The sequence below is a fragment of the Squalius cephalus genome (assembly GCF_949319135.1).
Source record: "Squalius cephalus genome assembly, chromosome: 19".
Lineage (NCBI taxonomy): Eukaryota > Metazoa > Chordata > Actinopteri > Cypriniformes > Leuciscidae > Squalius > Squalius cephalus.
Genome location: NC_137140.1, coordinates 12,174,432 through 12,200,492, shown reverse-complemented (window position 1 = coordinate 12,200,492; position 26,061 = coordinate 12,174,432). Strand labels below are relative to the sequence as shown.

The 26,061-nt window shown below is 36.8% G+C and overlaps 2 protein-coding genes across 4 annotated transcripts in view; one reads left to right on the top strand and one right to left on the bottom strand.

Moving 5' to 3' along the window:
• The first annotated feature begins 771 nt into the window (after positions 1-771).
• LOC307146789 (tectonic-3-like) lies at positions 772-25,918 on the top strand. Of its 2 annotated transcripts, none has more exons than XM_079851072.1 (15): positions 772-1,236; positions 1,416-1,679; positions 10,107-10,221; positions 10,303-10,403; positions 12,093-12,205; positions 13,282-13,390; positions 13,479-13,591; positions 14,474-14,512; positions 14,608-14,682; positions 14,764-14,883; positions 20,427-20,534; positions 21,978-22,081; positions 22,212-22,359; positions 25,101-25,235; positions 25,532-25,918. In XM_079851072.1, exons 1-15 carry the CDS (start codon positions 1,020-1,022, stop codon positions 25,682-25,684), a joined length of 1,914 nt encoding a protein of 637 aa, XP_079707198.1. In that variant the 5' UTR covers positions 772-1,019; the 3' UTR covers positions 25,685-25,918. The 2 variants fall into 2 exon arrangements, with proteins under 2 accessions (XP_079707198.1, XP_079707199.1); XM_079851073.1 differs by having other exon boundaries at positions 25,149-25,235; positions 25,532-25,691.
• Positions 25,825-26,061, bottom strand: part of mto1 (mitochondrial tRNA translation optimization 1) — a 61,664-nt gene continuing 61,427 nt past the window's right edge. For both annotated transcript variants that reach the window (XM_079851070.1, XM_079851071.1), the window contains exon 14: positions 25,825-26,011. In XM_079851070.1, the coding sequence (XP_079707196.1) occupies positions 25,898-26,011 (114 nt within the window). In that variant the 3' untranslated portion in view covers positions 25,825-25,897. The remainder of the gene's footprint in view (positions 26,012-26,061) is intronic.

Sequence of the window (26,061 nt, the reverse complement as noted above, 5' to 3'; positions counted from 1 at the left end):
GCTCAACTGGCGCTCCAGCGATGCGCCACTTTTCACTATCGGGGAGACCAGATAGATTAAACCACAGATACAATAGGCTACATTGTATGGGTCAAAATTAGCGAGTTTTCTTTTATGCCAAAAATCAGTAGGATATTAAGTAAAGTTCATGTTCCATTAAGATATTTTGTAAAGTTCATGTTCCATTAAGATATTTTGTAAATTTCCTACCATAAATATATAAGAAATTTATTCCCTCAAATATTGTCCTATCCAAACAAACCATACATCAATGGCTTAGCCAAGTATTCAGCTTTCAGGTGAAATCTGAAATTAATATTAATTTAATATTATTTGATATTATTAATTAATTGATATTAATCTCAATATCAAAAAATTGACACATCTGACTGGTTTTGTGGTCCAGACATACAGAAAAAAGTGAAGTCTTGTGTATTTTCAAACACTATCATCAAAACCGTCGCCATAGTTCATATCAGGAAGAATGGTCAGAGCAGTTTTATTGACAGCATGGATAATTAGCATTTTGATTATCTTGTTTATGAACGATGATACAAGGACGAGCGCTCTGATGGCACTGATACGTTAAATTGACATGAATAGGCTACTTTTGTGAGATAAAATAAGGATTTTAAGCATGTTGGGTGCTTTTGCAGATAATCCATTGAGAAATGCACCAAACTGAGAAAAACTGTAAGACGCAATGCAGTCCCTATAGAAAGGGACTTTGCTTTGACTAATGCAGCAGGTGGCGACATGTTCATAGAGAGTGAATAGTCATTAAAGAAGAAGAAGAACCGGATATGCACAGAATTTACACTTCCTTAACAACCCACAACGACGGTCGGAAGGACACTATGTGTCTAGCTAGTGATTGGAGTAAAGTAACGTTAGATTGTTCATTAATAGGCCTACATTATTCAAATGACAGAGTGCAAACTTCTTTTAAGACATCTTTTTGATACTAAGTGGATTACTGTCTAAGTCATCCCGAATTAACAGATATCTGACTTCAACAAATGTCGAAGGTTTCCTTTTGTGGTTTCCTATTAGTTTTGATTGCGATTGTTTTTCCTCAAGCGACTTTTCAGAACACTGCACAACACCACTCAACCGATTCAACAAACTCTTCGGTTTCATCTAACGTTACAGCCGCAGCACTGACTGCCACATTCACAGATGGAAGTACTGTTTTCCCCACTGATGCCACCACAGAGCCCATCATAAGTCCATCGGGTAAGAGGATGAATTTATATAAATAACATGCCTACATCATATTTCACCCCCCAAATCAAAATAAATTCGGCCGCTTCTGCATAAAGAAAAGTTTTAGCCTTAAAGGACCATTAACATGCCATGATCAGACAGACATTCATGTCGCGTTCTAATTCTCTTTGCTTTTTCTTTTCCTACAGTGACTGAGAGCATCACTGATCAGACTCCATTGAGCACCGATCTGAGCCCATACCCCTTCACTTTTACTGATAACGCACCTATACTTACTAACCAGTCACGATCAACAACAGCATCGAGTAATGATTTGAGGGCAGAAATTAACTCTTTGTATCCAACAAACTCAACCGACTCATCTGCAACTGCTACACCGAAGGGTACATTCACAGATGATCGTGCAGTTCTGCCTACTGATGCCACCATAGAGCCCATCTCTAGCCCGTTGGGTGAGTCGAAAGAAGCTGAATCTCATAAAACTATTGTGCATAAATTAACCCTATTTAGAACCATTTTTTGCAATGTAACATTATTCTCATCAAAGTTAAGCATTGGAATAACTATGTAATTTGTGTATTTGGGTCAATGACGTGACGCCTAAATTTTCTGTCCGATTGCATTTTTTCAGGCAAAAATGGGTTTAAATGCATAAAAAGATACTGTATATTTATGGTACCTCTCCCATGTATGTACTCACTTTAACTTTTAAAAAACCTTTACTTATTTGTTATTTTTTTTGTTATTTAAAGTGTCAAAACATCATGTGGTGCGACCGTCCGGCCATAACTTCTGTTTTGAAAACGTCTTTGAAATTACTCTTAATTTATTCAAATTTATTTTCTGCACTATTTGGCATGATTTCCAAAATGTTTTGTAATCCTTTAAAAAAATTCAAAGCATTTGTATTTATATTTCCATCATAATATACAAACAAACTTTGTCCGATGATGTCCATTTTATGAAATATCATGTGGTACGACCATCAAGGAACTACCATTTTGGGACTTATATGTTGAAAACTATTCAAACACAGGAAGTTACATCATAAACCAATTTACCAAGGACCCATGGAAGCAGCAAGCAGGTTTGTAATTCTCTCAAATTGGAAAAAAAATAAACCTTTGTAATGGTTGGTATGTAGTTGCCACATTTGGATGTCATGTGGTATGACCTCAAAAAAAATTTAATATTAAAGTTATTTCTACAAATATATATTTTTATTATAAATTTCATAGTGACCTTTTTTGGCAAGCTAGCCTGTTTTGTTTAGGTGGCCAATTCTGTGCCTGTAAATTATGACTGAATTTGAAAAAATCATGTGGTGCGACCAAATATCACGTGGTGCGACCACTGCAGACTGTTTTCCATGATAGATATATGTCCTAGATTGGCAGTTTTATGCTTTTATATTCAATTGACGGTTTAAAAGTACTTTACTTTAGTATCATTTGGAATAGATTTTTATGCAATTTGGGATCTTTTTTATAGATTTCAGACAGTTTGTGTTTACTCTTTGTACAATATGAGAAAAATGCAACAAAAAAATTAGAGCATGTAATTTCAGTTTAGTAATAATGCATTTATTAGTAGTGTATTTTTTATTGCCTATTTATTTATTTAAAACTATTTTAATCTATTTTACCAGATGCCACTGCCAAGCGAAAAAATTCTAACCCTGCAGCAAGAGCAGAGTACCTTGATAGGAGAAGAGTGAAATATTATTACAGTTTAAAATATCTGTTTTCTATGTGAATATATAGTAAACTGTAATTTATTCCTATGATCAAAGCTGAATTTTCAGCATCGTTACTCCAGTTATCAGTGTCACATGATCCTTCAGAAATAATTCTAATATGTAACCCTAGACCACAAAACCACTCAATGGGTCAATGTCACATGGGTAAATTTTTTGAAATTGAGTTTTATGCATCATATGAAAGCTGAATAAATAAGCTTTCCATTGATGTATGATTTGTTTAGATAGAACAATATTTGGCCGATACAACTGAAAATCTGGAATCTGAGGGTGCTACAAAATCGAAACATTAGAAAATCGCCTTTAAAGTTGTCCATTTATGTTTGCAATATTGCTATATTCACTCACAAAAATAAATGTTTATAAATTTATGGTAGGACATTTACAAAATATAAAACATGATCTTTATTTAATATCCTAATGATTTTTTGGAATAAAAGAACAATCGATAATTTTGACCCATAAAATGTATTGTTGGCTATTGCCACAAATACCCTGTGCGACTTGTGACTGGTTTTGTGATCCAGGGTCACTAATGATTTGCTGCTCAAGAAACATTTCTGCTTATTATCAATGTTCATATTTTTTTTGGAATCTGTGATACATTTTATATGTGTCAGGATTATTTGATGAATATAAAGTTCAAAAGAACAGCATTTATTTGAAATAGAATCTTTCGGAACATTATAGCCTGCGCCTGAATGTGACACTAAATGTGTCCTTGATTAATAAAGTATTAATTACTTTAAAAAACTATTGACCCCAAATGTTACCTGTATACAATACTTTTATGAAATAATTTATATCTATAACATTATTATTTGTTAGAAAGAAATTCTAAGTCAAGTTAAATTAAATTGTGCACTTGTGTTTGTAAAGTGATTTTTTTTTTTATAAAAGTGAGTTTATAAAATGTTTATGTTCAGGAAAATTCTGTGAAATTTGTATAAAATCTGGTTTAAATAAAAAAAATTGTATAAAATGTATTGTTCATTGATCTCTTTAAATAGATTTTTAACTATATAAGGTTTTCGTGTCATTTGGAGCGACCACTTATCATGTGGTGCGACCAATAAAAGCTATTACTGTATTAAATTTAAAATAAAATATCTTATTTCTGTGGCTGAAATATGAATCACTGATACAGTATGCTTTAGTAAATTATATTTTTAAAACATTTCTATCAGTTTTATGCGATTTACAGGAAAAATAAGTCTGTTAACTGCATTTTAGAAGGCAACTGAAATTGCAGAACAAAAATATGAGATCATTATATACAAAAACTCAAAAGAAATTCAAATACTCTGTTTTTAAACACTTTAATTACTGAGAACATGTAAAAAAAATACATTTATGTTAAGGAAATTAATTAATTTTAAGATAAATCACGGTCGCCCCACATGCCATTTTTTAAGCCTATGGACAATTCATCTAGATGAAAAAACACTAAAATCACTTAATTAAAATTTTTTATTTGAATTTATATGTACACAACATTCTTAATGATTGAACAATTGCAATATATATTGTTAATTTTCGTATTTTAAAATTGGCCTGTTGAAAATCCTTATACGTCATTGACCCATTTGTGAAAAAAATTCAATCAATTAAAGATTACATTGCAGTACAGACATTCATTCTAGCAGTCAGTTTATAGGTAGATTTTCATTCAATGCTTTGGCAGCATTTCCTATAGATGTGTGTTTGGCTCGAAGGGTGCTCTTCACAAAACTTGCGGTCAAACATTTATGACATTTTGACCAATTATATATATATATATATATGTATACAGTATCTCACGAAAGTGAGTACACCCCTCACCTTTCAGCAAACATTTTAGTATATCTTCTCAAGGGACAATACTATAGAAATGAAACTTGGATATATTTTAGAGTAGTCAATGTGCTGCTTGTATAGCATACTGTCCTCTGAAAATAACTCAACATACAGCCATTATTGTCAAAATATCTGGCAACAAAAGTGAGTACACCCTAAGTGATAATAGCTGTACGTCGTTTAACCATGCAAAGCCACGTCCTATTCATCATGTTCATGTTTTTGTCTGCTTGACAGGACCATACAAATTTGTGTATCTTGTATTATAGCAGTTACAATTTGTGCTTTGAGAACAATTCTCTCATACTGACCACTAGATGTTCAACATGGCTCCTCATGGCAAATAACTCTCTAAGGATTTGAGAATTAGAATTGTTGCTCTCCACAAAGTTGACCTAGGCTATAAGAAGATAGGTAACACCCTGAAACTGAGTTACAGTACAGGCCAGGGTCATACAGAGGTTTTCCAAGATGGGTTCCACTTGGAACAAGCCTCGCAAAAGTCAGTCAAAGAAGTTGAGTCCTTGTGCTGTGCGTCAGGTGCAGAAGCTGGCTTCAGAAAACAGACGCATGAGTGCTGCCAGCATTGCTTTAGATGTTGCAGAAGCAGAAGGTCAGCTTGTCAGTGCTCAGACCATACACCGCACACTGCAACAAGTTGGTTTGCATGGCCGTCGTCCCAGAAGGAAGCCTCTTCTGAAGCTGGCTCACAAGAAAGCCCGCAAACAGCTTGCTCAAAGCAACCTGTCCAAGAGCATGAATTACTGGAACCATGTCCTGTGGTCTGATGAGACTAAGGCTGCGTTCACACTGCAGGGCTTAATGCTCAATTCCGTTTTTTTGAAAAAATGTGATTTTTTTGCAAGGCCGTTCACATTTCCAATTAAATGCGACCTTTTGTGATCTCCTGTGTGAACGTGAAATGACCCAGAAGTGACCCGCATGCGCAGAAGAGTACTCAACGGTCAACGACGTCACTTGTTGTTTGCGGAAGTAGCTAAACTTCAACTAACTGTAAAAAAAAAAAAAATCTTCAACTAACTGTGATTCTCACACAGCGACCGTTACACAAGAGCCAGACAGCAGCCGCTGACCTATCTAATATCAGCACAAATAAGTTATCATAACGTTAGTCTACTCTTATTCTCATTGGATATATAATGATGGTGGCCGTGGGCTTTTATTTATTTTTTTAATTAACGGGCTCGTCGAGGTAGACCCGTTCGGCAGATTTACCTCAGCTCGACGAATATGCAGTCCGTTTTCAAACCGACGACTACTTCAACGCAGAATTATGACGTTTTTCGCGTATCAATGACGTGCGGGTCGGATACATGCGACCTGGCCGTTCAGACTGAAGTCGCATTTCAAAAGATCGGATATGTATCGGATTTGGACCACATACCCAAGTGGCCTGGGTCGCATTTAAGAAGATCGGATCTGTGTCGTTCAGACTGTCATGAAAAGATCAGATACAGGTCGCATAGGGGCAAAAAAATCGGAATTGGGTCGTTTCAGCCTGCAGTGTGAACTAAGATAAACTTGTTTAGCTCAGATGGTGTCTAGCATGTGTGGCGATGTCCTGGTGAGGAGTACCAAGAAAATTGTGTCTTGCCTACAGTCATGATGGTGGTAGCATCATGGTCTGGGGCTGCATGAGTGCTACTGGTACTGGGGAGCTGCGCTTCATTGAGGGAAACATGGATTCCAACATGTACTGCGACATTCTGAAGCAGAACATGATGCCCTGTCTTTAGAAACTGTGCCAAACGGCATGATAACGACACCAAACACACAGCCAAGATGACAACTGCCTTGCTGAGGAAGCTGAAGGTGAAGGTGATGGAGTGGCCAAGTATGTCTCCAGACCTGATCCCCATTGAGCACCTGTGGGGCGTCCTCAAGCGGAAGGTGGAGAAGTGCCATGTGTCTAACAGCCAGCAGCTCTGTGATGTCATTATGGAGGAGTGGAAGAGGATCCTGTGCAGCTCTGGTGAATTCCATGCCCAGGAGGATTAAGGAAGTGCTAGATAACAATGGTGCTCACACAAAAAATTGACACTTTGGACACAGTTTTGACATGTTCACTTAGGGTGTACTCACTTTTGTTGCCAGCTATTTTGACAATAATGGCTGTATGTTGAGTTATTTTCAGAGGACAGTGAATATATATACTGCTATACAAGCAGCACATTGACTTTTCTAAAATATATTCAAGTTTCATTTCTATAGTATTGTCCCTTAAAAAGATATACTAAAATGTTTGCTGAAATGTGAGGGGTGTACTCACTTTTGTGAGATATATATATATATATATATATATATATATATATATATATATATATATATATATATATATATATATACATATATACAGTGTATATATATATATACAGTGTGTATATATAGTGTGTATATATATATATATATATATATATATATATATATATATATATATATATATATATATATATATATATATATATATATATATGTATATATGTGTGTGTGTGTGTGTGAGTTTATAATAATATATGTTTATATATAAGTTTAAAAGTACATATCTTTAAAATGATGTGTACTAGTGCAAAGTGCCCGTGCAAAATCAGTTTTTGTGTGAGTTTTTAGTAATTGTTGGTTCGGTGTGTTTGAGTGCTCATTGTTACAATTACACCGCAAAAGTTCAGTGACATTTTTATTTGTGCATGGTAGAAAGCAAACTGACATAATGACATAAATATGGAAAATTGAACTACACGATTGAGGGAGCAGGCTACACAGTGAACTCCGAGAAAACGCTACGCTTGAGCAAACAGTTTGTGAATAGGCTACTACAAATGATGGCCGTGAAAGAGACTGTGAACTATTACACAGTAGCGATAACGTTAAGCGCACCAGAATAAAATATAATATTCAGAAATAAACAGTGTAGCTGACTTACAGATTCAGTTAACATCCACAAATGAATAAGCGTGACATTCAGGGAGCAGGCTACACAGTGAACTCAGAGAAAACTCTACTTAAGCTCCGCTGCTTTCTTCGACCCTCTCTGTCTCTGGTCCTGTGTTGTGTTCACTCAGTGTGCAGTGTGAGAGGGGGAGTGGCCAGCTGTGCTTAGGGCTGTGCCGGTCAACTTGACAACCGCACCACCGCGGTTGTAAAGCGCCACCGCGGTGGCTGAGTAGTACCGGCGGTGGTTCGCCTTAAAAAAAAAAATTGTATATGAATGCTGTTTTACATTAATATTATGACACACAAAGCTTTGTTTACAAAAGAAATAGTTTAGCAATTAAATGTTATATCGCAGCCATGGAAAAGTTTGAATTCATGACGAATGAGAGAGTTGTAGCCTACGTGAGCCCATAAACTTAAGCTTTGTCGGCTTTGAATTCTGGTTTGCGATCTGGTCACCCGATTATTAGCGAATTTAAAAATATTCCATTAGTTATTCCTTATAGAAAGCTTGAATTATCTACTTTTAAACAAAACAATTCAAAACGAAAATAAACCGACTAGCATGTATTCCGTATGAAGTGTGCATTTCTCTCTAGGCGCGTTCACTGCGAAGAGTGAGCATCGTCAACTTCATCTTTGCAGCTCGACACTGACACTGACACACACACACACACAAAAACACTTTATTAATAAACAATTCAAATGTCTCCTTGCTATATTTGACACGTTCATAATCATTATTTTTGCCGGTTCTTTGTGACAGCTGTTATGTGCGTTATTGGCAGCGTCACCCTCCGGTTACATGAACGCGTCACCACTGCATCAGCACCAGAACATGGAGATTTTATTTTAGAGAATGATCGCACAACAGACATTAGAACATTAGATATTCTATAATTAAATAAACTAATCGAATATTCAAAAATCGTGACTCATCCCTGCATGGAATCTCTTTTTTCTTTTCCCATATCTTCACTCGCGTCTCACCCAAAGACGCGTTATAAACGTTTCTTCCTTTGTTCGCTTTTAGGTCGATTATTTTCGTATTCTTTACTGTGTTAACGTAGAAAAAACGCTGTAGGACAGATAGCCTACATTTTTACTTGTAAGTCAACTTCTTTTTAACACAGTTTGTGCTTGTTAGACATATGATAATTGGTAAGGCGCGTCAAGTTCATTTTGTAAAGCGCGTTTCACACGCGCGGGTGATTTTTAGTTTGGCTTTCTCTGGCAGCGCGCAAACAGCCTAAATGCCTTGCCCTTGTAGAAGATAAAATTCGCTCTTCATACCTTTTACAAGTAGAAAACATGAAGATATCAGAAAAGAGATCGAGGGTCTCTTTCCTGCTCGTGTCCCACATCCCTCTCAAAGCGCAGAGCGGTAGGCTATATCACGCGCCTTTGTGTGGAATATTTTTTATTTTATTTTTTTTAAATAGATTCAACTTTATTATATTATGTAAGTTACCAGTATTCACTGATATTTATTTCAATGCTTTACAGGCTTTAGTGTGTTGTTTCTTTGTTTTTGTTTTATTTATTTATTTCAAAACAACCAAAAAAAAATATATATTTTTTATAACAGTAAACACTCTTTTCATGTATTTGCGATGTTATATTGTGTCATGTTTATCAAATTAAAACTGATAAAAAAACGTAGACCACTTCATTGATAGTAGCTTATGTTGAACTTTATTCTTGTTCAAACAGACGCTGTATGAAGCAGTACATAAAGTATTGATTGAAAATGTCTCTGAAACATCTGTGTATTATTTGGCAAATATTGTATTTATTTCACTTCAGCTGTGGTAAAGTATGCAAACACCACATGAGCGGTCACTACGGGAACCAGAAAGTGTCTGACTTCACTTGCAGCTCCTCCCCGCCTGCACGCGGCTACTCTCGCCGATCGGTTACATTCAGCCGCAGCCGATGTGGAACACACCTTCAGTGTCAGTGTGAGAGGGGGAGTGACCAGCTGTGCTCACTCAGTGTCAGTGTGAGAGGGGGAGTGGCCAGCGCCTAGAGTGGCAAAAGCGAATGTGTGCTTCTTTTACTGATATATTTAACGATATCTTTTGCATTTCTGATCCAAACAACGTCAAACCTGGCACTGCACTTACTTGTGCCCGTTGCAAGACACCTGTCAAGTTTGAAATCCATCGAACTAACGGTTCGATATATGACACACAGACAGACACACAGACAGACAGACAGACAGACAGACAGACATTCCTGTAATTTATAGATAGATATACATGTTTAACTATTGAGCTATTCCACCCTCATCACACTGGTAAGTTCAATGTGTCTTGTCTCGCTCTTGCAGGCTGCCTGTGTGATGTCACACCTGACTTCTGTAACATTGGATGCTGTTGTGATGTCATGGACTGTGGTCTCCTGAACCTCAGCTCTGTGTTTAACAACTGTGGCCTGGATGCGGGGTAACAGCTACTGTCTGTCATTAAATGTGTCCACTAACCTTTGAATGTGCTTTAAATCGCAGATGTCTTTGTCACATAAAGGTCTGGCGTCTGCCTTGAGAGCTGGCTGATGTTGAGAACACAAATTGATCCAGCACTGGTTACTCTGAATGGAAACCTCCTTTGTGTTCAGAGAGAAGAGGGTAAATTACCATGCATTACTGTATTTTCACCTCAATGAACTCCAGTTTTACTGATTTACTCTTACAAGATTTACTCTTGTAAAATTCTGGTAAGGTCCTGATATACTTAAAGCAAATTTGTAGAATGAACTGGTGTAACGTAATTTCAAACAAAATCAGGCCAAAGAGAAGTTCGTTTCGAGAGGTTGAAACAGCTTGCCAAAGCAAACTTTCCAGAAAACACTGGTAAACATCTTCAAACTACCATTGGTTACATAGAGTTGTAATTCTAATTGAAAGCGACACTTACACACTATTTTAATTTTTCAAACGGTAAAATTGTTTGCTTTACAGCAATCAATTATATAAAGTGCTATATAAATAAACCTGACATGATTTTACTGGAGTGCCGAAATGAATACAAACATGTCCACATCATTTTTCACTCGCATGACTGGAGCGGAGACCTGAAAGGCAAAACTGCAGCACTGGCCTGTACATTTTTTATCTGTTTCAAGAGACAGATACTTAGATCACCTCTCAAAAGAAGAAAAATATATGTGAACAAACTACAAGATTTGGCCACTTGTGATCCAGCACCTGCAGCAGTATTTGAAACAGTGGGACATTCTAAAACGTTTCATGTGAAAAAAGCTTGGTTTGCCCTAATGTACTAAGACAGTGAAAAGATCAAGTTCAATATAAAACTTTTGAACAGGATGAGGATGTCCAAATTTTTCTTTAAATGTAAAAAATAAATAATTTGGTACTGTTCTTCGGAAGCAACAGAAAATACTTGCATATTTCCCAGAAGAGAAATTAAGTACAATTTACCTTCAGATTCAAAAAGTTTTCAGCCCCCGGCTGTTAATGCATTGTGTTTCCTTCTGGAGCATCAGTGAATGTTTGAACCTTTTTAATAGTTGTGTTTGAGTCCCTCAATTGTCCTCAGTGTGAAAAGATGGATCTCAATATCATAGTCACTGCTGGAAAACTAAAGAATGTGCAGGACCTGAAGGATTTTTCTGAAGAACATTGGGCAGTTTAACTGCTCAGGACAAACAAGGGACTCAAGAACAGCAATCACAAAAAAAAAAACCAACAAAAAAAAAACGCCGTGGATCATCCAGGTAACGACACACAGTATTAAAAATCAAGGGTATGTAAACTTTTTGAAGGGGGTAATTTTTCATTAAAAAAAAATTGTCTTGTGGACTATATGTGAACATCTTTTATGTAAAATATCTGATCAGGACAGTACTAAATAAAAAATAAATTGAATTTTTATGATCCCGCTTATTTTGTTAAAATAATGAACATTTTGCAGATTCTGCAAGGGGTGTGTAAACTTTTGAGCACGATTTTATATCCCTGCTCAGGTATTTTGAAACCTTCCGTACCCCCAAGTAAGGAACGAAAACTTTGAGTATATCGGGGTCTTAAGGATGTATGCTGTGCAAAATCTGTGAATTTTCCTGCCTACTACATTTACCAAAATATGCAGTATACCACAGTGCATAGAGCATTTTTTCCTCATTGATTGTTCTGTTTTATTTGGAAAAACAAAATCACATTGAAATGTTAATAGTTGCATATAGCAAACTCTTTTACACAATATTTATTAATAATAAAATGACAGCATGACTTTCACACAGGCATGTTGTTTCAAAAAGCTTTGCTTATTCTTTATTTTCTTCTCTCTGTGCTTAGAAAAACAGTCTGCTGCTCAGACTTCTTCTGCTCGTTTTCAGCCCAAGTCCATCTATCCATTCTTACTGAGAGAGCTTACGGCCTTCAACAGTCAAAAAAAAAAGTTTTACAAGGTAAACTGTGATCACATGTTGCATATAGCGTTTAATTAGCATTGTGTAGCTTGTATTTAAACACCATGTCATAATCAGGGGCTGTATTCACAAAAAATCTTAGACTAAAAGTTGCTCCTAATGCAGAAATTTAGAAGCAACTCTTAAAAATTAGGGGTGTGTCTCTCCTATTTTTCACCCAAGAGTAATTCACAAAGTATTTTAACACTAAAAGTAGCTTCTCTTTTGTGCTAATGTTTTGAGAACATTATCAAAGACCAGATAACTTTGAACAAACATTTATTTAATGTTACTGGAAGAACTTTTTTTTTTTTTTTTTTTTTTCATAACTTTGATGGATCTACAAGTGTATGATACTATAGAAGACCAATTTTAACAAGAGTAGAGTTCTAACTCATTCAGAAAATTAAAATTGTACCCTATAAAACGAGGTTGTTACAATTTTTACAACTGTTAATGTTTTTTTTAATTTTTTAATTTAAAATACATTTATATCTGCATCCAGATTCCCAGCTCAAGCAAGTGCTAATGTCAACTCAAGTTACTATTAAATTCCCAAGAGATAAAATGTGTAATATTATTAATACCCGTCACCCCAGTGCTACCAAATCAGTTGCTGGTACAACCATCTGTAGAGTTTGGCGACAATCGGTGCCACTGTTTCTAAATGTTAGTCTGGAGCCCTCCCTGGCACATCACCAAAAAGTAATTAGGCTTGTCACTACACTGAATTGTATTAAATTGTACAAAACTTTACAGATTTATCCCTATCATCCCTTTACAGAATCCTCCTTATAAACCTATATATATAATATATATATATATGTATATATATATATATATAATAGAATGGCAAAAGCACAACAAAATGTCAAAAAAGTATAAAAAAAAAAACTCAGAAAATATATATATATAAAAAAGCTATTTTTAATTTAAATATAATATTAATATTAAGTAATATAGTAGGATATAATAATAGTAATAAATAATACATACATGTATTGCACTACTGTTACGTTACATAGGCAATGAATATGAAAAGTATTTAACAATGGCACTGCTGGACTTTGTCACAGGCTGATGACATCATTCTGACCTATTATGACCGTACATCCATAGTGAGCACACTTGGACAGCCATCACCAGGGCCGGCGTCATCTGCCTGCATCAACCACAATCCTACAAGTATGGGCAAAAATGTGTAAACATTTGACCTGGTTTTTGCTCTAAATAATATGAATAGTTGTATACTGATTTATGGTTTCTTTTCCAGGGTTCTTGCGTTCAAGTTCTCTATCTTGCTCTCGTGCTGTGACAGCACAATCTTGTGCAGATGACAGGAGTTTAAATGCTCTCACTTACTACGCTGGCTTCGGACTACTGAGGGTGAGACTAAAGCTCTCTTCTAAAACCTAGATAGTTGTTTAGGTCAGCATCCCAATGGAAAGGCTGTTCCAAACAGGTACACTATGTAACGTTTGGCACTCTAGCGGTAAATAAACAAAATTACATGCATCTTGCGGAAGAACATTGTAGCCAGAGCTACTTCTCTCTATTAATGTATATGACGAGTCATGCAGGTACTGGGCTACTCCGCAGCCGCTGGCGTCCCGCTCTGTCTAAAATGGTCAGAATATAAACACATAGGCATACCGTAGTGATTCAGGATAAGACAAAAACACGGATTGGAAGATAGATTCATGGTGTACTTGCACATTATATACAATTATACATTTTGTAAATTTTGAAGTAAAAAAAGTTACATAGTGTACCTTCAATTATGCTGCCTTCTAAAATACCTCATCATGGCAGTACCAGATGTATCTTTTGCAGATAAGGGCAATCCCATAATGCAATTCAGTAGACAAGTTGAGAAATTGCTATTCCATTTACTACTGAAAACTAATGTATATAAGAATGGACTATTTACCCAATATTTATATTTGCAATGCATTCTCATGCTTACAATTTCTGCATTAATAATAAATTAATTGTAAATATAATTCATGCAAACAGCTGAAATGTATTAAAATACAGTGGACTGGAAATATACCAATATTTGCATTTCTTGACTGTATTTATTTTAAATATAGTTTAAAGTAGACTACATTTAAATGATATTTGGTCGTCTCTACATGCGTTTTGCAGCATTAAATAACAATTAATTGATTCCTTTTAGTAATATAGTTGATTATGAATATTCCTTAAAAATAGACATCCCGGGATGCCTATTGTATCCATATTAATTATTTAGCTTTTGTCTTTTAGGTTCCCAGTGCCCAGATAGAGAACAGTCCAGAGTTTGTTGTAAGTTGCATCAAATTATTTTAACTATATGTAGTGATATACTTACAATTTTTGACCCCACAATGTTTCCAGACATTTTGTTTGCATTGTCTTAGATCACAATTTCTACCGTGAGTGACTGGCCTGAACCACTTGAGCAAAACAGCTCATGTCTGAATGTGGTATCAAAGGTCAGTGCAGACAGAGGTTTGTGGGGATGCACATATTTTTGTCAGAATGTACATGAGTAAAGTCTTTTGTTGTTCTCATAGGTGGAGTATGTGATTGAGTACACAAGCAAAGGAGAGATTGCAAAAGCTACAGTGAACATAGAACTGCTGAACATAACTACAGATACACAACTACAGCAAAAGCATGTGATAATATTCCAGGTAACTTTATCTCTATATACACTTGTGGTAAGAAGTTTACATACATCTTGAAGAATCTGAAAATGTTTATAATTAAAATAATAATAGGGCTCATAAAAATTGCATGTTGTTTTTATTTTGTAAAATTACCCTTAAAAAATTTACAAATGCTTAATTCTTAATACATTGTGTCATTTCCTGGATGATCCATGACTGTTTTTATGTTTTATAATAGTTGTTCACGAGTTCCTTTTGTTTGTCCTGAGCAGTTAAACTGTTCTTCAGAAAAATGATCCAGGTCCTAGACATTCTTTGTTTTTGCAGCATATTCTGCATATTCGAATCATTTCCAACAAGGACTGTATGATTTTGAGGTCCATCTTTTAACTGTAAGGGCAATTGAGAGACTCATACAACAACTATTACAAAAGGTGAAAACACTGATGCTCAAGAAAGAAACAAACATTAAGAGTTTTTGAACAGAATGATCTTTCTAAATGTGTATTATCTTGTCTTCAGGGAAACAAATATATTCTTTAGATTCTGAAGGGTTACTAAATGGAAAGAAAACCAATTATCAAAAAAACTAAAACAAAAAACAAACAAACATTTGTACGGGTACTTGGTTCTGTCCATTAGCTGTTGATTGTATTGTGGGAGGAAGGTCAGAATGCAAGCTTTAGTGCAGCAGATTAATGGCATATTTCAAGAGAATCGTTCAAATTGGTATAGAAGCATGAAATTTGGCACAGATACTCTCTAAGGGTCACTCTTTGGGAAAAAGGCGCTGGCCATCCAAAAATTCAACATGGCGGCCATTTTTTCAAGATGGCCGCTATTTCTGTCAAATGCTCATTATGTCAATCATTCAAACAGTGATGTAGGCATAACATTTTGTGAAAATACTCTCTTCAGAATGTTTTTTTTTGGAAAACGGTGCTTGTCCCTCAAAAATTCAAGATGGCAACCATTTTTCAAGATGGCAGCCATTTTTCAAGATGGCCGCCATTTTTCTTGAATCCTTAATTTTTTTTTTCAAATGGTGATGCTATCATGAAATTTGGTACAAATATTCTTAAAGGAACATTATCATGGAAAAAGATGTGTGCCACTCAAAAATTCAAGATGGCGACCATTTTCAAGATGGCCACCATTTCTGTCAGAGCTCAATTTAATGTGTTAAGGAAGGTTTTGTTTAATAGAGTGAACGTCATTACACAACCAGGGCACACTGGTGACTTCACTGCTGTGGAACTCAGCATGGGATTCAGTGTCAGCTAATCTAGTTTTACTTTCACTGTAGTTCTTGACTAGTAGTAATAGTATAGCTAAGTTTAGTGTCCCTAAACCGCACCCGAATTGACAGGTTGTGCCAGCGTGGGAGAGCCGAGCCAAGGGTAAGCGGGGCAATACATGACTTGTTCATGTATGCTTACCTGGAAGGTGTACAGATCACACGGGACTTAAATGGCACTGGATGAATGATTGGGCTAGGTGTAGGTGACCCGTACCTAGTTGTATCACATACCTGAATGTGTACTATGTCTATGATTGAGGTGGTAAAAGGATAACCCCTCGGCCTTAATCAGACAACAAACCTCCAAAATGGCAAATGAAAATCCCATGTCAGCCAAGAGGCCAACTGATTGGATGAAATGTTGTCTTTGTCAGACAGACACAAAGGAACCCCTCCAATCCCCACCTACCCATCATGTTTCTCAACATGATGGCTATAAAATGATTGCCACCAACATTCCACTCTTTCACAAGATGAACAAAATGCCAATGACCCTGGACCTGGAACGACTGGATGAAGGTGGTGGTATAGAAGCTACTTTGAGAAGGAACCAAGCGAAGTATCACTACAATTGTCGACTTCGGTTCAACAACACAAAGTTACTTCGTGCCCAGAAGCAACAATCCGATGCTCAATGTAGTGAGACAGATGAAGGCCAAACAAAGCATCGCAGAACCATGATGCAGAAAAGTCTAGATGATCAGGTTTGCTTTTTTTGTGATAACATATCTCCTGAATCTGACCTACGTCAGGTAATGACACTGCAACTGAATGACAGACTACATGAATGTGCACAAACACTGAATGATGCTAAATTATTGTCTCAACTAAGTGGTGCTGATGCCATTGCGCAGGAGCTGAAATACCATCATTTGTGTCTCATTCATCTTTACAACAGAGAGAAACTCCACCTCAGAAGGCTTGAGAAAGAGTCACAGAGTGAAACGATTCAACCAGCCATCTTTCTTATGGCTCTTTCTGAACTGGTCACCTATATTGTTGAAACCAGTCTTAATTCTGATGGTCCTTCCGCCTTCCCTCTCGCAGATACAGTGGGGAGAACAAGTATTTGATACACTGCTGATTTTGCAGGTTTTCCCACTTACAAAGCATGTAGAAGTCTGTAATTTTTATCATAGGTACTCTTCAACTGTGAGTGACGGAATCTAAAACAAAAATCCAGAAAATCACATTGTATGATTTTTAAGTAATTAATTTGCATTTTATTGCAAGACATAAGTATTTGATACATCAGAAAAGCAGAACTTAATATTTGGTACAGAAACCTTTGTTTGCAATTACAGAGATCATACGTTTCCTGTAGTTCTTGACCAGGTTTGCACACACTGCAGCAGGGGTTCTGGCCCACTCCTCCATACAGACCTTCTCCAGATCCTGCAGGTGTCGGGGCTGTCGCTGGGCAACACAGACTTTCAGCTCCTCCAAAGATCTTCTATTGGGTTCAAGTCTGGAGACTGGCTAGGCCACTCCAGGACCTTGAGATGCTTCTTACGGAGCCACTCCTTAGTTGCCCTGGCTGTGTGTTTCGGGTCGTTGTCTTGCTGGAAGACCCAGCCACGACCCATCTTCAATGCTCTTACTAAGGGAAGGAGGTTGTTGGCCAAGATCTCGCAATACATGGCCCCATCCATCCTCCCCTCAATACGGTGCAGTCGGCCTGTCCCCTTTGCAGAAAAGCATCCCCAAAGAATGATGTTTCCACCTCCATGCTTCATGGTTGGGATGGTGTTCTTGGGGTTGTACTCATCCTTCTTCCTCCAAACACGGCGAGTGGAGTTTAGACCAAAAAGCTCTATTTTTGTCTCATCAGACCACATGACCTTCTCCCATTCCTCCTCTGGATCATCCAGATGGTCATTGGCAAACTTCAGACGGGCCTGGACATGCTTCGGCTTGAGCAGGGGGACCTTGCGTGCACTGCAGGATTTTAATCCATGACGGCGTAGTGTGTTACTACTAATGGTTTTCTTTGAGACTGTCGTCCCTGCTCTCTTCAGGTCATTGACCAGGTTCTGCCGTGTAGTTCTGGGCTGATCCCTCACCTTCCTCATGATCAGTGATGCCCCACGAGGTGAGATTTTGCATGGTGCCCCAGATGGAGGGAGATTGACCGTCATCTTGAACTTCTTCCATTTTCTAATAATTGCGCCAACAGTTGTTGCCTTCTCACCAAGCTGCTTGCCTATTGTCCTGTAGCCCATCCCAGCCTTGAGCAGGTCTACAATTTTATCCCTGATGTCCTTACAAAGCTCTCTGGTCTTGGCCATTGTGGAGAGGTTAGAGTCTGTTTGATTGAGTGTGTGTACAGGTATACAGGTAACGAGTTCAAACAGGTGCCGTTAATACAGGTAATGAGTGGACAACCGGAGGGCTTCTTAAAGAAAAACTAACAGGTCTGTGAGAGTCGGAATTCTTACTGGTTGGTAGGTGATCAAATACTTATGTCATGCAATAAAATGCAAATTAATTATTTAAAAATCATACAATGTGATTTTCTGGATTTCCGTCTCTCACAGTTGAAGTGTACCTATGATAAAAATTACAGACCTCTACATGCTTTGTAAGTAGGAAAACCTTCAAAATCAGCAGTGTATCCAATACTTGTTCTCGTTTGTACTCTTGTTCTCTTGTACTTGTTTAACTAAGCTGGACAGGTCAAAGAAGAGGAGGCAGACAAAGCAGACATTATAACTATTTGACAGAAATGGTGGCCATCTTGAAAATGGTGGCCATCCTGAATTTTTGAGTGGCACATACCTTTTTCCAAAAGAGTGTTCCTTGAAGAGTATTTCTGCCTAATTGTATGCTTGCATCACCATTTTAACAATTTAAATAATTAAGGCGAGACACTACGGGTGATTAGGGTAAAAATAAAAAAAACTAGCAGATATCACCATGAAACTTTCCCAGTTGATTACCTACATTAAGATGAGAAAAAAATGTATTAAAAGTTTTCTGTAATTTAATGTTTAAATTAGCAAATTAGGCAATATCTAATTAAATATGCGCTAATTTGTATATATTTAAAAAAACGAAATCTGAGTATTGGATAAAGCCAGATTAAAAATTATTTTTTCATTGTGTTCACATATTAGATGGGGAAAAAATACAGAGGCATTTATGGATATCTACTTTTGTTATCCTGTAAATCATAATATACTGTCAATAGCCTTAAATTATTTTCGCCATGTTTTTTGGAATAAAATGTTATATAAATCAGGCTAGGAATAATATATTTACAGATCCCTCTGTAAATGTCTTCATAATATAACTAGGTACAAGACTGGAAAGATTGGTGTATATAGGTGCTACTGAAGTGGAGATTTCAGTCTTGGAGTATGAGAGAAAAGTCATTTTGAGAAAACGGGTTTTAAAGATTTATCATCAGCCAATGAGATCGCGCATTCAGCCCTTTTACTTTCGCGATTGGTTGCTGATAAAAAGGAAATGACCATATTTGGATCCGACAGCATTGTACAGTGAAGAGAGAGCTTTCCAGCGGTGCCTGTGAAGACAGAGAGCAGACAGAGATCGCGGATCGGTGGGAGGATTTACAACGACAACTTTTGTTGAATTTACGCGAAATCTACAGACGCAAACAGACAAAGTGTAGTAAAATAAAGATCTAAATGTGTTTTTTGGACTTTTTTTCACCACAGTCTGAAATAAGACATGTTATTGAAGATAAATATCCAAAAATCTCAAAATTGACCAGTAAAAAAAAAAACAATGTTTTTGCCTGCCATGTCTCACCTTAATATTCGACAGGAACAGTGGCCATCTTTAAAAATGGCGGCCATCTTGAATTTTTGAGGGACAAGCATCTTTTTCTATTAACATGTCCTTTAGAGAGTTTATTTGTATCAAATTGTATGCTTGGATCACTGTTTGAATAATTGACATAATAAGCATTGAATAGCAATGGCGGCCATTTTGAAAAATGGCCGCCATATTGAATTTTTGAGTGGCCAACGCCTTTTTCCAAAATAGTGGCCCTTAGAGAGTATCTGTGCCAAATTTCATGCTTCTATACCAAAGTGAACGATTTTTTTACTAATCTGCTGCACTACTTCTAGTTGATTGTAAGAAAGTGTTTCCTGGAGAAGTTCGGCATATGTCACCAGAGAGAAGTCTGTCGTTTCACCCAGAAGATAGAGATGACATTTTGATAAATTATGAGGTAAAAAAAAAAAAAAAATCCTTTAATAATCAGCAACATTTTTAACACCTGTTGTTTGAATACCAGTTGGCCACACTCACTCACCCCATGGCCACACCCATTCCTCCATCACCTCCAGAGGGGCTGAAACCTGAATCACTACTTGTTGGGTGGTTTGGTGAAAAATCACAAACTGTATCCTTTCCACTTTACTGTGAAATTGTTATTGTATCAGAGTACACTACTAATTTATCTGAGGTTAAATCAAATAGACTGAGTGTGATTATTTTTGTATAGCACACATTCATTTGGATGGTGTGCCTAGAGTTTGTTGGAGAATGAATGATAGAGAAATTATGTCAGACCATCTGCTGATATAAGGTATCCAACTCATCATGCATCATGTTTCTGCATTAGTAAGCTAGTCAACAGAAGGCATAACTAACTTTACGGTGTCCACCTGGATGCTCTCCACCATTAGATGCTGGTGCATAGTTTTTTGCTCATTTTGCAGACCTATCTGTGGCATTGATTTGACAATTTAATACTCTATTACTACAATGATTGAACTGCAAATGAAATTCATATTCATAAAATACTTATATTATACTTATATTATGCTTGTAATGTATGTAAAACTAGTTGTATTGTTTTTGTCAGTATTTCACTATGGGGTAAATTGTAATCCTCCAGTTACATTTGTGACTTAAAGCTGGAATACACTACACAACTTTTAAAATCGGAACAGATTTTAAAACACTAGGAGTCATACACTTGCTGTCTTTGCAAGTTAAATGGTTACACAAGGAAAAACTGGCCATAAATACACTAAACAACTGAGGATCAGCTCCCTAAAAAGTCCCACAATGCACCGTGAAAACCAGGGAGCATCGATGCTCACTATGTTCCCTTAATGGAAGTTCTAAAGTGCGAAACTTAAATCATGTGAGCCAACTCATTACACATAACGACAAGTGATATGTTTTTAAAAATACAAGCCATTATTTTATTATATTTCAGCATAAATATACATCTCTAGGCAGGTAAATGAACAATCTAGCTAACACATTTTATCTACTTATGCCTGAAATGTTGCACGTATATGTAACAAGTAAAGTATTTATCATAATGTACTTTAAATAACATTAGAAGTAATGTCAGAAGGATATCAGCTCTGCTGTTGTTCATAAATACCAGTAGTGATGATGTACAATGAGGACATTGTCACGTCACCAGAAATAGAGTCATCAGTGTCCAAATGTGTTGTGAGCCAGCGTGCTTTACTGTCCTTACCAGTGCATGATATACTGATTCACAAGCTAGGGAGCTGCTTGAGACGCACCCACAGTGATGCTAAAAAAAATGTCCATCATACAGTCTAGCTACACGATTTTCTTATTCAGAAAATGGTCAAATCTAACGGTTAACTAACCCATTAATCTATTCTTACTAATGCAAACCAAATTGTCTCCAAATTTCAAATACCATGTTTTTTTTTAAAGAGATATTTAAATATGTAATTTTGTTAAGAGATATTGTCAGAGCAAATATTTACACCTCCTGCATAGTTCTTGGCTTTAGGGAAGGATTTAATGTATCTCTGTGATGAATATGTAAATTCTTTGACATTTGTTGAAGTTGACAGTTTTGGGGTTGTCTGAGGATGGAGGGTGTTCTGCTGATCTTGGTAATCGGACCCCTATTCTTTTCAAACAAAACACTGTGACTGGCTGCACCTTCAGGTATTACACCAATTTACTACGTCATAACTTTTTACAACCAGCTTGAAGACATGATGTCAACATATTTGATAAAACCAACAACATAATAATGGTTCTATTTTGATTCCTGTCATCTTTTTGATTTGTCTAGATCTTTGTCCAGTGACTGTGGCTTGTTGCGGGCTGAGCTTTTGGGTATTTTAGCAGGGGTTACAGTGCCTGATATGATCAGTATGACTGCAGGCTCTCAGACAGACCAGAGTCGAGTCATTTCACAAGACTGCTCCACACCAGCTTCAGTGAGTTACAATACTCTGTTGCATATTGGTTGATGACACTTTTGTCACACCTACTTGTTTTAAAACATTATTCAACAATGCACAATGTTCTTTGTAAAACAAGTATTTTATATCTGATTGCATAAAACTGTTGTCCAGTAGTTAATAATTCCTCAGATTACCGTTACAAACTGTTTATGAATCCGGAGGAGAGTTTTCGGGAAGGTCTGTTTTACACGCAAATTACTCTGAATTTACTCATATATTTACGAAAGTTTCATGATTGAGGCCCAATATTGTCTCTTTTTGCTAAATTTTGTCAACAAAAATATTACCTGTAAAGCCAGATCAGAACTGTTGTGCGTCACCGAGCAACACACAGCGGTGTGTCATTTCTGAATGAATCAATCAGGTAAACCAATCATTCAATGGCCCATTCATAAAGAGAGCCATTTACTGAATGAATCAGCTGTTTGAACAAATCGAATGAATGACTCAATTACTTGCTCATTCGACCTAGCCTGGCAAGCCAAACCTACATCAAGATGTTAGGTCTGGCAACTCACCATTGTCAGGGCTCAATCCAAGGGGCGAGATAAACGGCTGTCTTTCAAATTCGCTCTGCATGCAATAGGACAGCGCTACAACCAACCAGAGCGTTTTCCCAACAGCGGAGCTAGTTGATAGATTAAACTTTTGCCGTATCTGGCCGGCAAAACTACGAACACATCTTCCTGTTTTAAGAATGACTTAAGTGCCGTTATTTGTTCTTTTCTCAAAGAAAAGCTTAACTCCAAGTCCTCCAGTGTCACGGACAAAGCCGATTCGAAAGACCGCTGTTTGCCAGCAGCAGCTCTTCTTTGTTTTCAAGTAGCAGGGAATTCACGCGGAACCGTCACAACTCTGTCGTCATTATGTAAAGCCCACCCACCGACTCTATACACAATTTGATTGGCCTGACTAGAGTTTGGTTTTTCCAGCTCGAAAGTCAACGGAGAGTTGCTAGACTACCCTGGCTGCAAAATTAATTTTGCTGCTGCTAGGGTGCGTCTAGATTTCTAGGCTAACATTTACCACCACCTACTGACAGTTTTAGTTTCTTATTTAGAGTATCACTTCATTTAAAAAAATTATTTCACATTTTGGGGATAGTTTGCCCAAAAATTAATATTCTGTTTATTTATATTAACTCACTCTAATGTTGTTTAAAACCTGTACGTTTTTCTTTTGCGGAACATAAAATAAAAGTAGTGCTGTCACTGGGGGTAATTTTCATTGAGTAGCTGTATTAGTATCAGTGATACTGGCCAGTAAACAAGTATTTAAAATATACTGTTTTAAAGCAGACCATTGCTTTTGACTACCCTTGGAATATATTATTAAGAAACATCATTGTGTTAGTTCTCATTGTCCTGTTGATAATACTTACAATATCAAAATCAAATGCGGGTGGTAAATCTTAAACTTTGGAACAGTCTTGCTTTGTTCAAGAGGCAGACAGACACTTATGTTTTCTCTCAGTTTAAATCTATTTTAAAGACCCAATCTCTTTAGATGGGGGAATTGCACCCAGAAACAACCAAAACACAGTCCTGTACTGTCAGTTAAGAACCCGACGACTAGACAAGCCTTAAAGGAGAACTCCGGTCATTTTTAACATTGAGCTCATTTTTTTGTACATTTGGAGTGCTGTCAATACAGAGAACAACGACAAAAATCGGTGTTGCCTACACCCAGTTATTCTATTTTTAAAATTTGCACCCTGTTGACTTCAATGGGGCAAGTACTAAACCTGCTTTTAGCCTCTTAACATCCTTGATGTGTCATTACAAGTGCACAGAAAATGTGAGTGATTCCTTCTGAGTGAACACGAGTGAGTCTGACTGCAGTAGATGTGAAAGAAATGTATAAAAATGATGTTATTTAAGCCAGCGCAAATACCTTTGTTTACATCCTGTTTTTCGGTTAAAGTCCAAAGTAGTCGATTGCAGAGTTCACACGCATAGGTTTAATACCTATGATCACGCGCGTGAACTCGGCAATCGACTACTTTGGACTTCAACCGAAAAACAGGATGTAAACAAAGGTATTTGCGCTGGCTTAAATAACATCATTTTTATACATTTCTTTCACATCTACTGCAGTCAGACTCACTCGTGTTCACTCAGAAGGAATCACTCACATTTTCTGTGCACTTGTAATGACACATCAAGGATGTTAAGAGGCTAAAAGCAGGTTTAGTACTTGCCCCATTGAAGTCAACAGGGTGCAAATTTTAAAAATAGAATAACTCGGTGTAGGCAACACCGATTTTTGTCGTTGTTCTCTGTATTGACAGCACTCCAAATGTACAAAAAAATTAGCTCAATGTTAAAATTGACCGGAGTTCTCCTTTAAACAGAGATCATAATGGCCAGCTACAGCAAAGAATTATGCTAGGACCAGCTGGGACCACAACGCAGATTTTAATAACTAGGAAGATCATTGTGCAAACAGATAAGCCAGTCGCCTAAGCTGCAACTCAACCTTCTTTTCTTTCTAAAGCTACTCACTGTAATGTCTATTTGATGCTTTTCACATTTAACACAGTAATATTTGGGGTTAATTTCTCAGCCAAATTTGATGTGGGATTTAATTTGATTGATTGATTAATTGGCACATTGTGTAATTAAGTTATAATTTGATTAAAAATAATCGCTTGACAGCCCTAAAAATATAGAATATCCCAAATATGTTAACAAGCTTATTTGTAAATGTTTCAGGAAGCATGTGAGACGGGTTGTCTCCTGCCCGTGTCTCTATCATTACAGGTGCTCTGGGCTCAGAGGGGCCTCAGGGCCCTGCCACAGAACCACATCTTGGGGGCCAAATTCATCTTTGGCTGTCAGAGACTAAAGGTAAGCATGTTGTTACTGTTGAGCCCTGAGATACTGACATGATTTTCATACGTGTCATTTTTCCAAAAGTACTACTTTGTGTAAAACTTTGTTTTTCCTGCATATAAACATTTAATTTGTACAAATATCTATGTAACATGTTTTGATTGAGCAGCTGATGTTTTTCCTGCATATAAACATTTAATTTGTACAAATATCTATGTAACATGTTTTGATTGAGCAGCTGACATTTTTCACACACAGTTAAGAGGTCTTTGGGAAGTTCATATGAATTAGGGTCTTCTTCTTGCCTCTAGTGTCCCCTCCGGTCTTCTGTCCCATTGGCCACTGAGGTGATGTTCTCTGATGCCACAGTTTACCCAGAAGCCCCTGGGGGGGAACGTCAACCTGAATGGAAGTTTCCATTTGATTTTTTTTCCAGAGGGGTTGGAGAGTTTGATCAAGAGTAAATCAAACTTTGGGGTTAAATTTGGTTTGATGCTGCTTGTGTCAATCACATAACACTCTTAAAGCTTGAAAGACACCACAGTTGTAAATAGTTCCCCATTTTAAATAAAGATGTTTTTAGGTTTTTTTTTTTTTTCTCTCCCACACTATCACTTTTGACTTTTATTGACATTCACTGTTGAATTATTTTGCATAATACACCATTTTGATCATTCTTATGAGACTCCAACAATCTTACTCTGATTCCTGTGTTTTTTTCTGTGCACATAGTTAAACAGATGAACTATGGCTGCTGGGGTGATTCCTGACAGACGGGCAGCAGCTCCCAACTGAAAATCAAAAAACAATGAGTTACTATTTGATATAATGGCTGATTTTA